The 21,195-nt window shown below is 35.1% G+C and overlaps 1 protein-coding gene across 1 annotated transcript; it reads left to right on the forward strand.

The window, feature by feature from the left end:
* Window positions 1-5,857: 5,857 nt before the first annotated feature.
* Window positions 5,858-19,609, forward strand: LOC106876124 (uncharacterized). Its single transcript, XM_014924533.3, has 7 exons — window positions 5,858-6,736; window positions 11,568-11,686; window positions 12,805-13,069; window positions 14,139-14,324; window positions 14,543-14,754; window positions 16,320-16,504; window positions 18,577-19,609. Exons 2-6 carry the CDS (start codon window positions 11,580-11,582, stop codon window positions 16,492-16,494), a joined length of 945 nt encoding a protein of 314 aa, XP_014780019.1. The 5' UTR covers window positions 5,858-6,736; window positions 11,568-11,579; the 3' UTR covers window positions 16,495-16,504; window positions 18,577-19,609.
* Window positions 19,610-21,195: the final 1,586 nt, after the last annotated feature.

Genomic DNA, 21,195 nt, shown 5'->3' on the forward strand with positions numbered 1-21,195 from the left:
TGTTCAGTTCAGATTGTTTAGCTGCATCATGACACATTTTATGCCACTCAGATTGATCTATGCAATAACTTTCCCACGATGTTAAATGAAGCTGTAGGGATTTTAGTGATTGTTTCAACTTATCCTTATCCCCAAGGACAAGTCTTTACTGTAGAATCCCTCTACATGTTGGTCATGCAAAATAATTTTCAGAATGCTATCATTCTTGCATTTGAACATGTCCTGCCCATCTGCACTGAACTCTCAATGGCATGCTTTTGATACTGAAGATATCCTAAAATTATGGCATTTGATATCTTGCCTGCACAGACAGCACATGTGAGAGGTTTCAAATTTCCAGTTTCAAGGAACCTAACATTAATAATAAGATGATATATAAAATAGTAAACAGCAAATAATTTTGCAAATGCAGGCAAAAAGACAGAATTATAAAAACGAAACCCATAGAAAAGAACTGTTCCAATTGAACTCCCTTTCTCTACTCCTTTTTTGTTTGACACTGACATGTTAAACAGGATTGGAGTCATATACAAAAGTTATGGTTAGACAATCAACCATTTTTTGTATATGGCTTGCCTCAATTACATAGATTTACCAGGGAAATTTTGAAGGGGAGAAAATTAAATAAATACACAAAAATCATGTTAAATGAAGAAAATTAGACCAAATACAAACATACAAATACTAAAGAATCAATACATAACTCACACAAATTAAAGAAAAGATTAGGAAGGAATATTATAGGCTCAGATTAATACTTAAAATAAATGCACAAAAGGTAATAGGCATCAATACTTCAGCTGACCCAGTAATTTTTATAGTTATAATATTCTCAATTGGGTGCTAAACAAACCAGCAAGTCTAGACAGAAAAAGTAAAAACAATGAGTATTTAGAATAAACCATCGAAAATCTGACAGACTATATTTACCACTATCAGAAAACTATTAAAGAATATTCATTGTAGGACAACAAAAGTATCCAGGCAAGGATCTTGGAAAATTAATATCGAATAGTTACAAAACATGAACAAAATAACTTTTCTATTCAAGGAAGCCAACAAATGCAAAACGGTCTGAAGTGACAGTTGTGAAGAAAAGGGGAAAACAACACAAATTGTGAAAAGATAAGCATCTAGGCTAAAAAATGGGGCTACAAAATGCTATGATAAAGTAATGGCAAGAAAAGCCCCTCCCTGGCCAATACCTGAAAAAATGGAATAGATTGGAAGTAGACAAGGAAAAGTTCCAACACTGGCTGATTCAAAGCTGAAAGATTCAAAGCTGAAACCAAAGGATTTTATTATTGTAACACAGGATCAAAGCCTCCCCACCAGAAGCCACTAAAGACTTACTATGAGGCAGTAACTATAGGATATGTGGTGACAGGGAAGAAATAAATAACGACATTGTCTTTGGCTGTCGAATCTTAGCAAAGGAAATATATTCTGAACCATGACAGTTGAAACTTACACTGGAAGTTATGCTGACATTGTGAAATACTTAAAAAAGAGGTGATTGAGGCATGCACCAAAGGTAGTTTTCTGAGAATGACATATATTGATGTGTCTAGGGGAAACCTAAGCCAGTATTAACATACACACCAGTTCAATTCCAATCTATTATTAGTCAATTGGTTAAATATCTATTCAACTAACTAATCAATTGTTTATTTAACTCATTGATTAAACAGTCGATCATTTTTTTTTTTTCTTTCATCACAATTTGCATCCTTTTTCAGGTTGCTTTCAAGCAATGTTTCAGACAGGCAAACATGGCCTCTGTAGCAAAGTAGAAAAGGTTGTGAATGGCAACGAAAGAACTTTGACGAACATAAAAAAAAAATTTTTTTAAATCAACTGTTTTAACCAACAAGTTAAACAAATGATCAATTAGTTAGTTGGATAGATATTTAACCAGTTGATTAATAGTAAAGGAGTAGAATTGAACTGGTACATGTGTTACTAGTATTGAGGTAATGACTCTGCCAATACACAAAATTTGTTTGAATATATGAATTCACATAAAGAATCTTGCAAACCAAATACAAGAACAAAGACATATTTTGAGATCTGCCAATTTACAATTTTGTCTGGCACTGAAATAATTCTGCCAGCTCACTGCTTTACTACTAATAATAATAATAATGAGTTCGAATTTTGGCACAAGGCCAGCAATTTCAGGGAAGAGGTAAGTCGATTACATTAGCCCTAGGACTCAACTGGTACTTATTTTATTGACCCTAAAAGGATGAAAGGCAAAGTTGACCTCGGCAGAGTTTGAACTCAGAACATGATGACTGACAAAATACTGCTAACGCTTTTGCCAGCTCATTGCCTTAGTAGTAGCAATAGTGGTAGTAATGATAATCCTTTCTACTATAGGCACAAGGCCTGAAATTTTGTGGGAGGGGACTAGTTGATTACATCAACATCAGAACTCAACTGGTACTGATTTTGGTTATTAAATAGAAAACTCAACGGAGGATAACAGTGAAGATAATGGTAATGTAAGTGAAAGATTGACAGAGAAAGTGTTAAACTATCAGAGAATGGTGAGTTGAATGGAGAGGAAATAAAGTTGAGAACCTGGCAGGATGGTTGGTGTGACAAGAAGATAGGATTAATAGGCAAGATATTAGATCAACTTGAATGAAATAACAATGAAAAGCCCACTAACCTTAGAGCAATAAGTAAAAAGATGTTAGGGGAAGGAAAGAAAAGTTCCCAGAGCTAAAAAGCAATGATATGGACAGAAAGGTTTACATGATAAGTTTTGTTAGAGTACTGAAGTCATTTCAATGGCTAAAGAAAAGAATCTCCATCTGAATGCCATCAAGATGCACACTGGCTGGCAGGACATCTGTTAGAACTTTCATCTTGTCCACATTGATTCTGAGACCATAAGGCAAAGTGAAGCAGGCAATGTTGTACAAGATATCTATGCAACTGAATCTCAAACAACAACATCTGCTTTTAAAGACCAAAACCAGCAGCACAGGCTATAGTGGTTTGGTCACATCTTCAGGATGAGCACTGAAAGACTACCACACCAACTTTTGTGGTGACAGCAACCCCCACACAGAAAAAATTCAGCACAGTGCACCAAGGAAGATGTAAGGGACCAGGTTGTGTGAGGTGAAGAGAATGGCTCTTTCGTATCACATCACATGGCCATTACAATAAAAAAGAAAACTGATAGAACCATTTACTTGCCAGATGGAAAAAGGAGACACAATTGCGTGAGAATGATTAAGAGAATATTTATGGATATGTTAACGTGTGTCTGTGTGTGCATCATGTATACAGAATAATAGATAGGCCATCATGAGAACAAGGTATGTGTGTGTGTGTGTGTAAGCAGATGTATGAGCATGTTAAGAATATATAAGGATGGCAATGAAGATGATAACAGTGAAAGAGTCTATAGCCATCGAAGTGAGAAGTAAGTTCATAGACACAAGAAAAATGAATAATACCAGTTTGTGGTCATTCTTACACAGTAGTTGAAATACTGTATCATGAAGTCGCAGCCATGGCGCTGGGCTGGTTACAAGTACTGGGCTGGTTACATGGTTACAAGTGCTGCTTGGGTCACTTGATACAGGAGTTCTTGCAGGTTGTATATTTGCTGTTAATCGATGGTGAAGTAATACACGAACAGTGAAGTGTTGGAACCTGGGTGAATTGCTTGCTGAGCTGTGTATGTAGAGAGATGATGTTGACAATATTAAGGACATGGTGGTGGCGATGAAGATGAAGGTTGCCATAATACTGTTGGACAAATTTGGCCAGTCTCAACATAGCTGCTGTGGTGGTCACTGGAACTGGCTGTGTCTTTGTGGTCAGTGGCTAGACCTTAAATGATCTGGAATCAAAGACGTCAGAAAGAGAAAAAGGTGAGTTTTTATAAGGAGCTGTAAGCTCAAAAACTGGGTAGTAAATAGGTTGTCCTACGTGATCCTATTTAGGGCTTCCGACTGGTTATACATGGCAAATTGGCGCAATTGAATAAGAGACAAATTGCGCCAATATCAACCAGTCAGAGTAGTGGACACAACGGGATCCAAATGCTAGCTGTTCCCTGCTACGTTCAAATGCACACACACACATATACATATATATATATATATATATATATATATATATATATATATAATATAAATTGAAGTTGGCCGACGGTTGTATTCTTTCTTGTCTTGAGGTTCATGGCCAAACAGCTGGGTGGATTCGCGTGAAAAATGGCACACATGTGGAGACGGGTGCATAGATTGAAATGCGCTTTCTATTTTTTTCCTAGCCCCCATACTTACAGAGAAAATTGATTAAAACAACCTGCATGCGTGTGTCACTGAAGCCATTCATACATATATACATATTAATAAATAAACTGAATGATAAATTTTAGTTATCTCTCTCTCTCTCTTTCTTTCTTTCTCTCTCTCTCTCTTTCTCTCTCTCTCATATACACATACACCATCAACATTACTCTCTCTGTCGTGCACACCCCATCAAACATACACACTCACACACACAGACATATGCACGCACATCAATTCTCCCCTTTCACCACAACTTCAAAAATAGTTCAGTCATAAAACTGTCCATGTCTCTTCATTCAACGCCCACTTCAAGAGATCGCCTTTCCTTTCCACTTGTCTGGCCATCGATCGAGGGATAAAACATAAACCAACTCCTGCTAAATGCAAAAATACACACACAAATGGACATTTCATGTCTTTCAGTTTCTCTATGATTACACACGCGTCGAAAACAATAGCTCTTACACACATTTTAATCTTCAACAGGTATGTATCAATTTCTATAATATAAATTGTTTTTCTATAAGCTTATAACAATTACTTATTCCATACTTCACTTAGCTTTTCTCTTCACTTTTCTTAAATTGGATACGTCTGCTATTAATTCTTAAATACAATTTCCCCGTTAATTCTTACAGCTTCATTTTCTGTTAAAGCAATTCTTAACATCAACTTCTTAACATAATACGCAGAATTCTTGCATTAATACAGTAGGGTGTTTTCAGGAAGATTTGGCTGCTATTTCTACCAGGTCTACCTACCATGTAGAGATCTGAACTTATTTTTCATTCACAGATTTGCATTTCAAACATTTAACATAATCTTTTCCATAAATCAACTATCGTAAAAATTTTCTACCATGACCTCACATGCAATTACCCTACCTTACAGTTTCTCATTCAAACTACATAATACGCAAAATTGTAGCATTAATACAGTAGGGGTGTTTTGAGGGAAATTTGCCTGCTATTTCTACCAGGTCTACCTACCATGTAGAGGTCTGAACTTCTTTTCCATTTACAGATTTGCATTTCAAACATTTAACATAATTTTTTCCATACATCAACTATCGTAAAACTTTTCTACCATGACCTCACATTTTCTTTGTATGTGTGTGTACCTTAAAATACATGATTACACAGGTCCAATAAAATGTACAAATTCTTTCTTCACAACTGATGAAGCCATTTTCTGACAGGAGGGGGTGAAATCTTCATACAGCTGGAGGCTCCAATCGAAACGGGACACGATATGATCAGGTTGAGAAACGGTGTTATAGATTATGCCTAACCGAAAATAATCACAGCCACATCATCCAAACAAACCGGGTGAAACCGGGTTTAGCTGCTAGTATATATATATATATAATAAACGGAGAGAGGAATTTCAGCTGAGTCTACGCTACAAAGACATGGGCAAAACAAATTGAGGAAGACCTGAAATCGCAGCACCTCAACCTTGAGCATGCTAAGGCTAGTGCTATGGATCAGAAAGTGTAGTATAATATCATCAGCAGAGTCTGCCATCCAGCAGCACCCACAGCAGCATATTAGTTGAGACGACAGCCTCTGTGGAAAATTGTTGATTATACTGACTCAAGCAATTGACTGGTACTTTATACTATTGACCTTAGAAGTGTAAAAAGCAAAGTTGATTGCAGCGGAATTTGAATTCAGCATGTCAGGAGTTGTAAATATATCCTGTATTTTGTTTATTTCTCCAATGATTCTGCCTACAAATGTTTCTAGCATAGGCACAAGACCAGCACTTTTTGCAGGGAAGGTGTTAGTCCAGGGTCTCTGAAAGAATTTTGACAATGCAGAACAAACCTATTTTCAGGCCTCGGGATGAAGTCGGTGAGGGGATTTTCAAAATTCAATATTGGTAAGGTTTTTTCTTTTTTAGGAATGACCCAGAAGTCGGCTACAAGTCTTCTTTGGCTCTCCAGATCCCGAGCCCCTCGTAGTTATCAATTATATCGATCCCAGAACTTGACTAATACTTTGTTTTATCGACCCTGGAGGAATAACAGACCAAGTTAACTTCAGCGAGATATGAATAGAAAACATAAAAAGCTGTAACTAAACATCACAAAGTATTTTGACCGACGACCTCACCATTCTGCCAATTCATTGTCCTGATATTAATTCTTTCCTTATATTATTGTCTCCAGTGTCCATTCATTCACACAATAAGGGATCGCCTTATGTACTTTCATAACTGAGGGATCGGATCGCCTTATGTACTTTCACTATAATGCCCAGTTGATAAAAATAAAAACAAAAACAAAACAAATAGTAGTTATTTGGAAATCTGTCACAAGAGGATAAAAATTATGTAAACACCGGTAGAGAGAGTCAGTGTAAACAAAACTTCACAGCGATCTGAAGAGTGTAGCTGATACGAAATTTCTAAAAGTAAGATTTTTTAATTTCATTTTCTCTTTCTGTAATTTCTTTCTTGCTTTAGCATGAAATAATACATTATCCAGAATTAATTTTTGCCGAACATACGAAGTCTGTTCAAAGTACACTGTATGTCAGTTTCCGCTGAATTACAAATGGGATGACGAATTCTGTAAGGTGGTGGTAAATTTTCTGAGAACTCAACTGAAGCTGTTTCCCTTAATTTAATAGTTCCTTCAAGAAGGTACAAACATCACAACTTAACGTGATTGATAGTGTCATTGTAATAATAGTGGCGATCCATAATAATTGTAAATGTCGATGAATGCTAAGAAGTAATTTAAAAAAAAAGAATCTGTGACTCAGTATTTTGAGAAAGAAAATACACCACCTTGACTTGGTTTGAGTGAAAACGTAGTTATCACTTTCGCAAGTTTTAACTTTCCTTTTAGCTTCGCACTTATATAATATCAATAATAATAATAATGTTCGAGCAAAAATAATTTAAAACAAATGAAAGAAATATTATTTTACGTATTTTGAGCTAATGCTCGACGACCGCGAAGCTCATGCATTCACAGCAAATCAAAATACTTTTATGGAAAAGTTGATCCATAAAATAATCAAACAATTACAGAACACAGTCAGTGATCTTAGACAAGTTGAAATCTATAAGTCGGGAACACCAACAAAAATATTCGTTTACTACATGTTGTTTTACACCTATTACACTATTTTTCTTTTACCCTGGTCAGAAACTGTAGTTTAACCATAAAATCTTAGTAAATGAAAATGCAAACGGTACGTTATAGTCTAAGATTGCCATAAATTAGGTACTTGACTTTGGCGAAAGTAAAGAATACGTATACCCGGTGTTTAGGGTTAGAGTTAGGGTTTTTGCCTCCGTCATGTACGCCCCATCCCTGCACATGGTGGTGACGTAAATGGACCCCTCCCCGCCTTTAGAAATTTTTTGTTATGGAATCCCACGTTTTCCGCTATGGAGATTCCGATTCTGGAAAAAAATTTGGTAAATTTTCAGATTAAGACCTGCACGATTTTCACTAGGGTTTTAGGCTCAGGGTTAGGATCATACAGAGGATTCGGAAAGAGTTGGATGCGTCTGATGGTGATTACAAAGGTATGGCAGCTTGGAAAATTCACTTTGATCATTCTGATAAGAAGAGAACACCTGAATTTGTTGGTGAGATACAGCCCATGATTGACAACGATCCCTCCAAGTCAATGAGGGACATAGGAGTGTCTGAGTTTCTTATCAGGCAGGTAGTGTATGAATACATTTGGTATTCCTCATACAAGATGAGAAAGAATCAATTTTTATCCCAAGCCATCAAGGACAAGAGGAAAGATTATGCTATGAAGCTTTTGAACAAACTCAAGCATCCCCTCCAACCAAACATGCTTTGGTTTTTCTCAGACAAGAAAAATTTCTGCCAGGATCAGATGATGAACACAAAGACACAACCATAGGCTTGCCATGTCCCCAAAATATGTATTGAGAGTGATAACAATCAAACATCCTGTCAACATGGTGTTTGGAGTTATCACTAGTGATGGCGACATTATGTCTCCATTCATCTTCCCACATGGCCTCAAACTCAACACAGAGGTCTACATCAAGTGCCTGGAGGAGGTAGTGCTGTTATGGGTCAAGAGAGTGGCTGGAAGACCCTATGTCTGGCAACAGGAGTCTGCACCATACTACACAAGCAGGAGAACCCAGTCATGGCTGACAGACAATTTCTGCAACCACATCACCCCTAACATCTGGACACCTAACTCCCCACGCAGCAACACCTTTGATTATTATGTGTGGGGCACAGTTGAGCAAGAGACCAACAAAACTCCTTGTAACGCCAATGATGAACTGAAGACAAAGATTATGGCAGCATTCACCAACTTAAACAAAGAGACCGTCCAGAAGAGTTGCAGGAGATTCTGAAGTCAGTCGGAGGCCATGGTTGAAGTCAATGGTGATTTTATTGAATAAATTTACTCTTTAGTATTTCAAGGTATTTTTATGTAATTTTGGTAAATATATCTGTTAAAATGTGATGTAAGTGTTATTTTCATTTTTGCATAATTTAGACGACAATTTATTTACCACATCCTGTATATAACAAGACATCTGTTTCTGTCACACTAACCTTTCATCATCTGACACAAGATCACCTCCTCCACTGTCCTCTCTCCTCTCAAAAATTTCTTGTCTTGCAAGTTATTTGGTGACCCTGCCAGTGCTGGTGCCACTGTGAAGTTGTTGGCATTTGGAAGGGCATCCAGCTGTAAAAATCATGCCAAAACTGACCTTGCTTATGCTGATGCTACATAAAAAGCACTCAATCTATTCTGCAGGGTAGTTGGTGTTTGGAAGGGCATCCAGCTGTAAAAACCATGGCACAACAGACAGTCGCCTGGTGTAGTCTTCTACCTGGCTGGCTCCTGTCAAACCGTCCAACCCATGCCAGCAAAGAAGGTGGACATTAAACGATGATGATAATGGTGGTATATATAAGTAGTTCACATATCCGAAAAAGAAGCACACTCTAAAGCATTAGAGTAGCAATATATTTTTTAGGAAGTTAAATGTTATGGCTGGTCATAGAGTGATCATTGGTTTCACACCTATAAAGCGCTTAGTAGTATAGACAATTCATCAGTGTCAAATGTGTAAAGGTGCCCATTTGAGTCTGACAAGATACCCATACTACTAAGCACTTTATAAGTCTGAAACCAATGGTCACTCTATGACCAGCCATAACATTTAACTTCCTAAAATATGTATATGTATGTATATATGTATATTTACATGTATGTATATATGTTTCATCATCATTTAATGTCTGTTTTCCATGTTGGCATTGGTTGGATGGTTTGACAGGAGCTGGCCAGTTGCAAATCTGCTCGGGCTTCATGTCTGTTTTGGCATGATTTCTACGGCTGGATGCCCTTCCTAATTCCAATCACTCTACAAAGTGTACTGAGTGCTTTTATGCAGCAACGGCATGGGTGCACTTATGGGCCCCAAAGATTAGGAATGCTCAGCTGGAGAGTTATGGAGTGAACAAGCCTGTATGCAAGGACTATCATGCTTTTACTTAGCTTGACGTGTCTTTTCAAGCACAACAAACCACCTGGAGTCTCAGTCCCCTGTCATCCTCTTTGTGAGTCCCAACATCTGGAGATCGTTTCTTGCATTTATGTATGTATGTATGTGTATATATATGGTTGTTCTTTATGTTACTTGTCTTGCTTTCCATTTGTTTCTCTTGTTCGCATACCCAAGTTTGCCTTCGTATTTCGTAATTCATGTTGTTTACGTTTTGTGACGTCCTGTACCAAAATATGCATAGATATATATATATGTGCATATATATGTAAGTATGTACATATATGTATGTATATATGCATATATATATATATATATATATATATATATATATATATATATATATAAATATATATATATATATATATATATATATATATATATATATATACATTTTATTCATATTATTCTATGATTGAATGCCATGCATACATTTCCAAGTAAGTTTATCTTAATAATTTTGATGCGACTCTACCTGTACTGTTCTCTCTCTCTTCCTTTCTTTAATTCTTTTTTTCTCCCGTTCACCGTCTGTATATATATGTATGTATGTATGTATATATATATGTATATATATGTATGTATGTATATATATATGTATGTATGTATATATATATATATATATATATATATATATATATATATATATATATATATGTATATATATGTATGTATATACATATATATATATATGTATATCAAAAGAAATATAATAATAATATTGGGGAATAAAATCCAAAACTTACAGGGAAAAATTCAATTTAGCAAATCAAATTTAAATCAAATTTCCCAATATAAAATATATGTATATAATTTAGAGAAAATCCACTATTAAACAATTCAATAATGAAGAATGTAAATTTATACCATTTACTAGTTATTCTTTCTGATTTGGCGGGCGCCACTTGTTTTCTTAACGAAACACTTTCAAACTTGAGACACTGGTAGAATGTGTCATATAAAACATCTTTTACTCTTAGTGTTATTGAGAAAATTTTATCTTTTTAAAGTTATTTCGTATTAAAATTGTTGTATTTCGGTAATTTCAACCAATCACTAACACACACACACACACACACACACACACTGCCCTGTGCATATATCTTACCCTCAGGTCTTTCTGAATTGTCGAACACTGCAGTTCTCTCCACTCCAATTCAACTAATCTTTGTACATTTGAGGCCTTCTTCAATCATACACTCAGCTCTTCCTGAAAGGTTCAGTACTGAATGTTCTTGAATTCTCTCTTCATTTTTTCCCTTTCTTCTAGTGTCTTCATCATTGTGGTCTTTGCATGCTGCTTAGTGGATGACAGACACAAAATAAGGCTCACTAGGCAAAACTGACTCAGTGCCATCAGGTTTTGCAGTGACTGGGATTTTCTTTACAGGAGAAATTCTTCGTTTATAAATCTACCTCCTCAGGTGACCATCAGGATCACCTATAGGCATTATTGGTACAATGTATCCAGTTTCTTGGCCACCTTTTTTTAAAAAATTTTTTCTATATTTTTCTGTTTTACAGAACTACTGAACTATAACATCAGATCTTCATTGCAGTGTTGATGCTTGTTGTTATTCTGATTTAGCACATGCTCTAGAATATAGTCCCTGCCTTGCTAAATCTACAGTTTATGCCACTTTTTCTGCTTCTATCATATAAATCATTTCATGCCTTTATACATATAACAAATTTTTCTGTTTTTATTTTCAGAAAACTACAGCTATGTCTGAACTGAGTCAGTTTGTCAATATTCAGCACAGTTGGCTGTCAGAGCAAGATGTTGTTGACAATGCTGAAGTACATGATGGAGCTGAAGATGACAGTTATATGTATGTACACTCTCTCCTTCATTGACTGCATAACGAAATGCTACCATTACACCTCACTTTTGTTTTCATTGTGGTTTCCAACCCTACTTTCAGTAGCACTGTCATCATTATCAGCATCTCTACTTGATCTACATTATAGTGACCAGCAGCATCATCACTATCATTGATTCATCTTTATTACTCACCACAACAGAATTGAGATCCTAAAACCAAGGTACCTCATAAAAAGCATTGGTGTGGCTGCTGGTGCCACGTAAAGAGCACTGGTGCTGCTGCCATATAAAAAGCAATGGTGATGGTATTGTGTAAAAAGTACCTAGTACACTGGTTGGCATCAGGAAGGGCATCAAACCATAGAAACCAAGCCAAAACAGACTATAGAACCTGATGTAGCCCCTGGCCTGGCCAGTTTTTGTCAAGCCATCCAACCCATGCTAGTACGGAAAACAGATGTTAAATGTTGTTGTTGTTGGTGATGATGATGATGATGATGAAATTGTTAATTAGTTCAGAAAATGTACAAAATCTCCCTTGGTTGTGACATGCCATGAGCACCCCCCTCTTCTTCATAAAAATAATAAGGTTTAAAAAACCATAAGAAACAAATCTTGATGATGATAATGCTGACAATGCCAATGGTGACTCTGACAACAGCAGCTGTGATGATGATGACAACCTTCTCCACCATGACCATCGTCTCCTCACTGAATTCCTTCCACTTCAAATTTTGCTGTTTTTAATTCTGTTCGTTTTCAGGAAACTGATTTTAGTCAGAAGACAGAACTATGCTAATGCTTTTTTGTGAAAGGTTTATCACTTTTCTTGTTAATCTGTGACTCCATGCCTATGTTAAAACAAAAAATATATACACTATCATTGTTGTCATTTTGGTCAATGTTGTCATCATTATCATAGGTGTCTCCATTAGTCAGTCGGCTTGAGCAATTTTGCACCATTTAATTTAAACTTTTTAATTTAAAGGGTTAGACATACACATTATATGTCTTCTCTGTCCTCATGTTTTATGTGTGAAAGTGATATTTTATTTTTCCTTTAATTTGTCTTCACTTTCCACCATTGGAACTTCATTTAGGCAGTTAAACTTTTGCATATTACAGACAAAAGAGGGATTTGCTGGAAACCTCCGCAGATAACAGGATAATTAAAATTGACAAGCCTAACGAAGACCAATGTAGGTTCGAAATTCAATGCAAGCTTGGTGTTGGTTTGTTTGAGATCTGTATTTGTTGTAATGTATCCCAGTTTGAAGTTTATGATGAAACAGAAGGTTACCTACTCACCAGAAAGGGAAACCCTGCCTCAAATGGTCTGTTATATTCTACCATTTCATTTAAAAAACCAAGGACTTCTATCTCTATCAAGGTCAGTGTATCTATGTTCTCTTTCAGTTCTATTAGTATATATTTTAGAGTACTGTATTGGTTGAACAAAAAAAGTGTTGAATATTTCCTTGTAAAATAGTTATGTGAGAAAAGCATATAATATAATAACATAAAAAATCAAATTTTTACATGTTTTTCTATACTACTTTGATTTTCAGTGTTTCTCAATTTAATGTCATCTCTTCTCGATGTTCTGGATTTTATCTGCTTATTCTCAAGTTTTCCTTCATCTTCTGTTGCAACACACTACCTACACAACCACTGCCTACACAACACATTTTTTTCCATAACATACATCATCATCTATTTTCATTACATAGATGCTTTGTATACTTATCATGTCTAGTTATGATTTTAATTCACTTAGTTTCAGCCTTTATATTGCATGTCCAGTTCATTTCTCTTTAGGCACTAAATCTTCTACATTTCTGGTCATACACTGTTACTCATCTCACACATATAGAATCTTATTACAACCATAGTATTGTGTTTCATAGCAAAGTACACATGATTTACTTAGCACAGTGTGAAAGGAAGCTACAATTATCCATATATCGGCAATAAAGAGTATTGCTCCAGTATTGTGAGTAAATATCTATCATTGCACATTTATTCAAACATACCACATGTAACAATGGTATGTGTTAATGAGCATTCTGATTAACATTGAGATTTGTATTAGTATATTTTTAAACTTAAAAACAAATCAGAGTCTGAATCTGAGAATTGAAATCTCTAGGTTCAAATCAATGTACAGGACTCTGTTTACAAAGTGAGGTTGGCACATATTTTTACGTTTCAAGTCATATGTTTACAGATTTTTGTAGGATTGTTCTTTGAGTGGTAATGTCAATTACCATTCCAACCACTGTTGTATCCATTCCCATATCATTATCACACTTCAGAAACTACACTATATTCTAACTGCCACTCTCCAACTACCACACTATAACCAATACAACACTTCTCGAGCTGTCACTGTCAACCATCACCATACTCTCAGAGCCAACATACTCCATGTTAAATTAATCCTTTGTATTTTATTTCAGTGTGTTGGAATTACTGGTCAGTTTCAGATGAAAGGGATTTTACTGAGGGTTGAGAAAATAACAAAACCCCTATCTGGTTATGGACTTCTTAATGTGTCCACATTAAGGGACATTATTTCAGAACTTGGTCCTGAGACTTCTGAAAGAGCTCGGTCTATCCTCAATAATATTGAAACTTACCAAAAGGTGAGGACAATATTTGCTCCTTCCTTCTGTTGTTGTTGTTGTTGTTGTTGTTATTCTTGATTTCTTAACTCTTGTTGTGGTGAAAATTGTTGAATCAGAGGAAAACCTGATGAATGTGTTATGGCTTCCAAAGTTTGTGTATAGTGTTTGTGTGTGAGTGTGAGTGTTGACTCAGGGTCATGTAATTTCTAAAGCTGTGCTTCTTTTCTCATCCAAAGAATCAACAAAACCAAATTGAGGACATGTCAAAGAATTTAGAAAAGAATAGTTCAACCTCACCAGATTTTGATATGACTCGAGTTGTCTCAGCTTTTGGCCAAATGCTCCAGATGAAAGATCAAACTAGTACAGAACAGAATACATCTCAGACAGCCACCTTTTCAGCTCTTCAGAACATTTGTAGTGAAGTTACTAATCAAAGGAATCAAGAGTGAGTTTTGGAATAATTTTTTTTTTGTTTGTAATTTTATTTATGTAAACAATGCTTGTGAAGATAAGCAGAAGCCCTATTTTTAACTGTACTTGCTCCAGTTTACCTGATTGGTGGCTAATGATAAGTAAGTAAACTGTAAAACAATTATAAAATAATTCCAACAGGATGAAAACTGGGAAAATTGATGTAAAATATTTGGAAAATGAGTTGTCAGATTAATATCATTTAGAATTACTGTACTCATAAGATGCTGAGTTCTTCAAATTAGGTTTGGTTCCTAATTGAGTTATTTCACTTAGTGTTTGCTCATCCCTGAAATTTTCAACAATGATCAATAAAACTGATGTACCAGTTTGACTTGCACTTGACGTGCTGAGTCAAGACAAAGCTTTTTCTAATGATTATGTGACATTCACATACAGTTTAGGGCTGCAAGTAATCAGAAACAGTGGAAGCCAGATTCTAAATGCTTTATTTTATTTAGTGTTGTCTTTTTACATATTACTTTCTAAACAATCAATACAACAAATGCAAGTGGTATACAGGGTTGATCCACTCAACTATATCCTTCATTATCCTCGCCATTGTCATAATTATTATCCTCAATTTACATCTGCTTTCCATGCTGGTCTGAATCACTTCTTATTTGGAGTTACTACTCTTCTAGATTGGTTAGAGAACTATGTTTCACATGTATGTTGTTTCATTTTTGGCATGACACCTATGGTCGGATATCATTCCTATCACCAGCCACTTTACAAAGTGCACCAGGGGCATGTGATCATAACACCAGTACTAGAGAGGTTATCATGTTCTTGACAATATTGAAGAGTACTCTTAATCCTATACTGTTTCTGCTCATTCACTAACAACTTTAAAGAGTGTTTTGGACACATTTTACTGTGGTACTGACACTTGAAAGATTGTCATGTAATCAACAAGGCTAAAGGGTCCCTTCAACTGTGTTATCTCTACCTGATTACCAGTTACTTTACAGAGTGCATTTTATCATGGCAGTAACAATAGTAGGGTTACCTTCTGCTTTGTAAGATTAAAGGGCCTTCATTACAGAGTCCAATTGCCCATTGCAACACGACTAAAAGGGTGAATACAGATAGAGTGATGCTCCATCTCTTGTAAAAGTTGGCCTTGTGCTTTTTACTAGTTTTTATGCTGTGTAAAACTTATATCCTATAGTTAACACCCACTTACAAATTTGGCCTTGTAGCAATATAATCAATCATTTTTTTTTAATACATTAGTTTGTGCTATATGGTAGAAAATATATACCGGTTAGCATTGGATAGTTCTATAAAAGTTTTATATATATATATAACCATATGAGGCCCCTTACCGAAGAGGTTACATACTGGTGACTGCTGTACAGTAGAAGCCATATTTTAGTAGTCTATAGTAGATGTATTCTCCAGTTGTAACTAACTATGATATGGAATTACTACAATATACTACGACTATGTCACACTATATTAGTGTTATACCCTAAGATATACTATAATATATCGGTGTCTTGTTCAATCTCACATGTCAGTCTCTCTATGTAGATCAATGAAAAAAGATCCTGTTGATGTATCCAAAATGGTGGAAGATCGTGTGTCTCAAGCTGAAACCAGAATCCTTGAGACTGTTGATGACCAACTGAAGCGGCTGGAAGATCGGTTGGGCAGTAAACTGGATGCTTTATTAAATACTATTTCAGCCAGTAAAACCAACCCATAGCCTACATTTGGTAAGTTTTCTACTTTCAATCAACTTTAACTCAGTTAATTTCCTGGTTAATGTCAAGCATTTAAGCTATGCTCTGGGCTATGATCTTCATTTCACTTAAAAAATATAAGTTGACAGTTAGGCAATAAGCTGGGTTATGTAGAAAGCAACATCTAGGAACAGACAAGGTTATATCCAGAAGTAATATCAATACTAAATACTTGGACTATATTGAAGATTAACATTTGAGTAAAGAAAGACTTTAGCTTGACTTGGGTTAAATTCAGATTTAACATCTGGACTATTTTCAACAAAAGGTTCTTCTAAAGTTACAAGTAGATTAAGATGTGGTGTTGAAATCTTAACAAGAGCTTGGCTTAAAGACTAATACTAAGTTTGTTAGGGTTAGTGTATTGGTTTTGATTTGTTTAATAGTTAATTAGTCAATGTATTATTGAGGCAATCAATTAGTCAAATATTTGATTAAGCCTGGTGGCTGGTGAAGCTATTAATCAGTACATAAATTGCTGTTGAGTCCATTGTCAGTCCTGATTTAGTTGACCTATGATCAAAGATGTTCCGGCTGTTGCCATTCTGACTATATTTTTCAGATTCTGTATTTAGGGTTACAGTATTCAATGTAGCCTTCCTTTTTGTGTGATTTAAAGGAGAAATAGATATAGAAGATCAATCAACCACACAGAGGCTTCTGTCAGTTGCTTCGTTAGTGGTGATCTAGGCATAGCTAATTAGTTGATGTATGCTGTCAAGTTTGGTTGGTTGGTTGGTTGTAGCTATTGGTTAATTAGTTTCTTGACTTGTCTAATTTGTTTATTAGTTGCTAGTGAAAGCACATAGCTTATTGGTTAGAGTATTCAACTCATGATCGTAAAGTCATGAGTTTGATTCCTGGCAGTGTGTTATGACCTTGAACAAGACACTTTATTTCATGTTATTCCAGTCCATTCAACTGGCTAAAAATTAAATGTGCCTGTAATTCAAAGGGCCAGCCTTGTCACATTCTGTGTCATGCTGTATATCCCTGAGAGCTACATTAAGAGTATGCATGTCTGTGGAGTACTCAGTCACTTCCACATTAATTTCATGAGCAGGCTGTTCCATTGATCAGTTCAACTGGAACTCTCATCGTCATAACCGATGGAGTGCCAGTTATTAGTTATTAATTATTGTAATGTGGATACACTATCCAGATGCCTTCCTCCCTCCATCAAATTTGGAGATCCTGTAAAGGATCATGGGCACTACCTTTACCTCCTGAGGAACTGATTGTCAGTTGTCTAGTAAAGCATAAGGCTTATTCTATTGTATGGATTGTATCTATTGTATGGACGGAAACTGAATCTATTGTATAGATTGTATTTGTTGTATGGACGGAAACTGAAAGAAGTCCGTCATATATATGTATATATTTATATATATGTATGTGTGTGTATATATTTGTGTGTGTATATGTTTGTGTGTCTGTGTTTGTCCCCCCAACATCGCTTGACAACTGATGGTGGTGTGTTTACGTCCCAGTAACTTAGCAGTTCGGCAAAACAGACCGATAGAATAAGTACTAGGCTTATAAAGAATAAGTCCTGGGGTCGATTTGCTCGACTAAAGGCGGTGCTCCAGCATGGCCACAGTCAAATGACTGAAACAAGTAAAGAGTATTACAATAGCTAAGATTTTGTCACCCTCCCACCAGCAACTGGCTGTATTTTAGACTTATGATTATTATTACAACTACATATATATGTGTATGTACGTGTTGTGGGAGGATTCCGACCATCCCGCAAGTGACTAAAGGCGGCTGACTCAGTGTTATAAAATAAAGGACTATGAGCAATTGGCAGTTCGAATTGGTAAGTAGTTCACTGTGTCATTGACTGAGTATGTTGAGTTTCATGTAATAGTGATCGTACAGGTGGGACACTTAACTGGTTCAAGAGCATCCAGCAGTACGGATGTGTCTCGTTGGGTGATAAATAGACACAACTCATTAGAATAACAGTTCCGCAATGTATCTTCTCATTTCGTAGAAAGAAAAGCAGATGCTACTACTTTCATTACTATTACTTATACTTTCAGGCCACTACAGAAATCTTCAGAAGTATCAAGCTTTGTTTTAAAGCCACACTGCTATCACCATCACCTTTGCTATTACTAAAACCACAGTTACTACTACTACTACTACTATTACCACCACCATCAAAGACTCTACAGGTGATGCTATGCTCCTTGTTATGAAGGAAACCACAACTGCCACAATCATCACCATTTCTGCGATATTTCGGATGTACTTCAGTAATAGTTGGTGTTTCTATTTGGCCCTTTCTCAAATGAAAGATCCTTAAATTTTTTTAAAATTTTGCTCTTTTATCAACTTTGAGTGAAAAAGAGAGAAACAGTGACCAAGCGATGGAAAATGAAGCTCCAAAAAAATATTCGAAATATGAAAGAATGTGGAGAAAGAAGGATATGAGAGAAAATATATTTTATAAATGATATAGAAGTCAAATAGATGGATATATAAAAGTTATGACTATAAAAAAATAAAGGAAAATATAAAAAAAGGAATTGGGGAAAGGGTGCAAAAAAATTTTTTAAATGGATAAATTAAAAAAAAAACAGGATATTTTAAAGAACATCCAAGAGAAAACAGTGACTATGAATTGAACTGAATTGAATTAAAGTGTGCTGTTCACCAAACTTCTTTTCCACATATATACATCTTCACAAATATACATTTACTTATGCTTTCATATATCTATACACATACATATTGCCTAAAACCAACAGTATTTATATGCATGTTCACATCAAGACACACAAACACTAATTTGCATTCACTCTCATTTTCTCTCTCTCTCTCTCATGTATGTATATCTGTGTGTATATATGTGTGTGAACCCATGCTAGCATGGAAAGCGGACGTTAAACGATGATGATGTATGCATACATATATGTGTATGTATGTATATTATATGTGTGTGTATATATTACTAAGAAGTAAAAGGGGCTAATAAATCCAGGTAAATATCTATAATGCACTCGGTGTTAAACGAATTTGATTAACTATATCCAACAATCAGATACCAATAAAAGAAATAGAATAAATGTCCAAGGTAATTCTTCATGTATGACAAGTAAATCCAAATATTGCTTAAAAGAATTTCAAGAAATTGGGAGTATAAGACAACAAGAAAGAATAGAAAATCACATCTTTAATTGATGATTACACCAAATATTACTGATGTTTATTTTTTTATTCTTTCATTATCAACTAACTTCATCAAAAGTTAAATATTAAACTGGCTTTTCTTAGAATATTATATTTCTTCTTAACCTTTTTATGCATTCATTTATTGGAGATATTTTCTTAGTTCACTTTCAATTTAGTCCATTTTGGATTGCCTTGATAATGTAGTGTTAGCATATATTTTCTGATGTATTAATTTATCTAGTATTTTATACCTTTTTTCTGTTTCTAAATATGCTGGCACAGTAGAAATGATAATCATTAATGTCTAGGGTAGTCATACATTTTCTCCATTCTTGTTCTTGTTGTGTATGTGTGTGTGTGTAAATGTATATATATGTATGTATATAAAGGTGTATGCATGTTTGTATATATATATGTGTGTGTTTATATGTAGGTATATGTATGTATGTGTAGGTGTATGTATATATATATGTATATGTATTATATATATATATATATATATATATATATATATATACATGTATATGTATATATTTATATTTTTGTGTACGTGTGTGTATGTGTCTATTGTAATTTACCATTCAAATGTACATAAAAAACACAATCAAGCATGTGCATACAATAATTTATAGATGTATACATATAAGCACATATATAGACATTATTTTGTTTAAAGTTACCTCACCATTAATTAAACCTATGCACTGACTGATATTATTTATTTCATTTTTTATCATTTTGTTACAAAAATCAAAATGTTTTCTCACATTACTACGACCTGCTCACTGATCTCATCGACATTTCTTGAGTTTTCCAGTGGTCATTTATCAAATCATCATCATTTAACATCCACTTTTCCATGCTTGCATAAGTTAGATAGAATGTGGTGAGGCAGATTTTGTACAGCCAGATGCCAGTCCTGTCACCAACCCTCACCTGTTTCCAGGCAAGGTATTATTTATTGATTGATTCATTTATTTTGTTTTTACTGCCAAAATTTTAATGATGGACTAGTATTGAAAGATAGTCATCAGGGCTAGAATGTACATGAAAATTGTAGGTAAAACAAATTTTAATAAGCTCTTAGCTAATATATAAAATGACACAAGTATGGCTGTGTAGTTCACTTCCCAACCACATGGTTATGGTTTCAGTCCCAGTGTGTGGCACTTCATGTAAGTATCTTCTAGCATTGCTCTGGGCCAACCAAAGCTTTGTAAGTGGATTTGGTATAGGGAAACTGAAAGAAATCTGTTGCTTGTATGTGTGTGTGTGTTTCCTTGTCTTGACATCACAATAGTTTTCAGCGAATACAAGCAGTGTGATTTCTTTTCCAATTTTCTGTGGAAAAACGTCCAGTTCAGGGGAAATAACTTACTATAATGCACTCAGTGTTAAACGAATTTGGTTAACTATATCCAACAATCAGATACCAATAAATGCAAATAGAAGGTAATTCTTCATGTATGACAAGTAAATCCAAA

This window comes from Octopus bimaculoides, chromosome 14 (assembly GCF_046866305.1).
Source record: "Octopus bimaculoides isolate indiv1 chromosome 14, ASM4686630v1, whole genome shotgun sequence".
Lineage (NCBI taxonomy): Eukaryota > Metazoa > Mollusca > Cephalopoda > Octopoda > Octopodidae > Octopus > Octopus bimaculoides.

Bases quoted from the DNA above. Each gene is read 5' to 3' on its own strand.
- LOC106876124 (XM_014924533.3), top strand. From the start codon at position 11,580: ATGTCTGAACTGAGTCAGTTTGTCAATATTCAGCACAGTTGGCTGTCA. The intron at 14,325-14,542 runs GTGAGGACAATA...TCTCATCCAAAG, and splicing joins ATATTGAAACTTACCAAAAG to AATCAACAAAACCAAATTGA. The intron at 14,755-16,319 runs GTGAGTTTTGGA...CTCTCTATGTAG, and splicing joins ACTAATCAAAGGAATCAAGA to ATCAATGAAAAAAGATCCTG.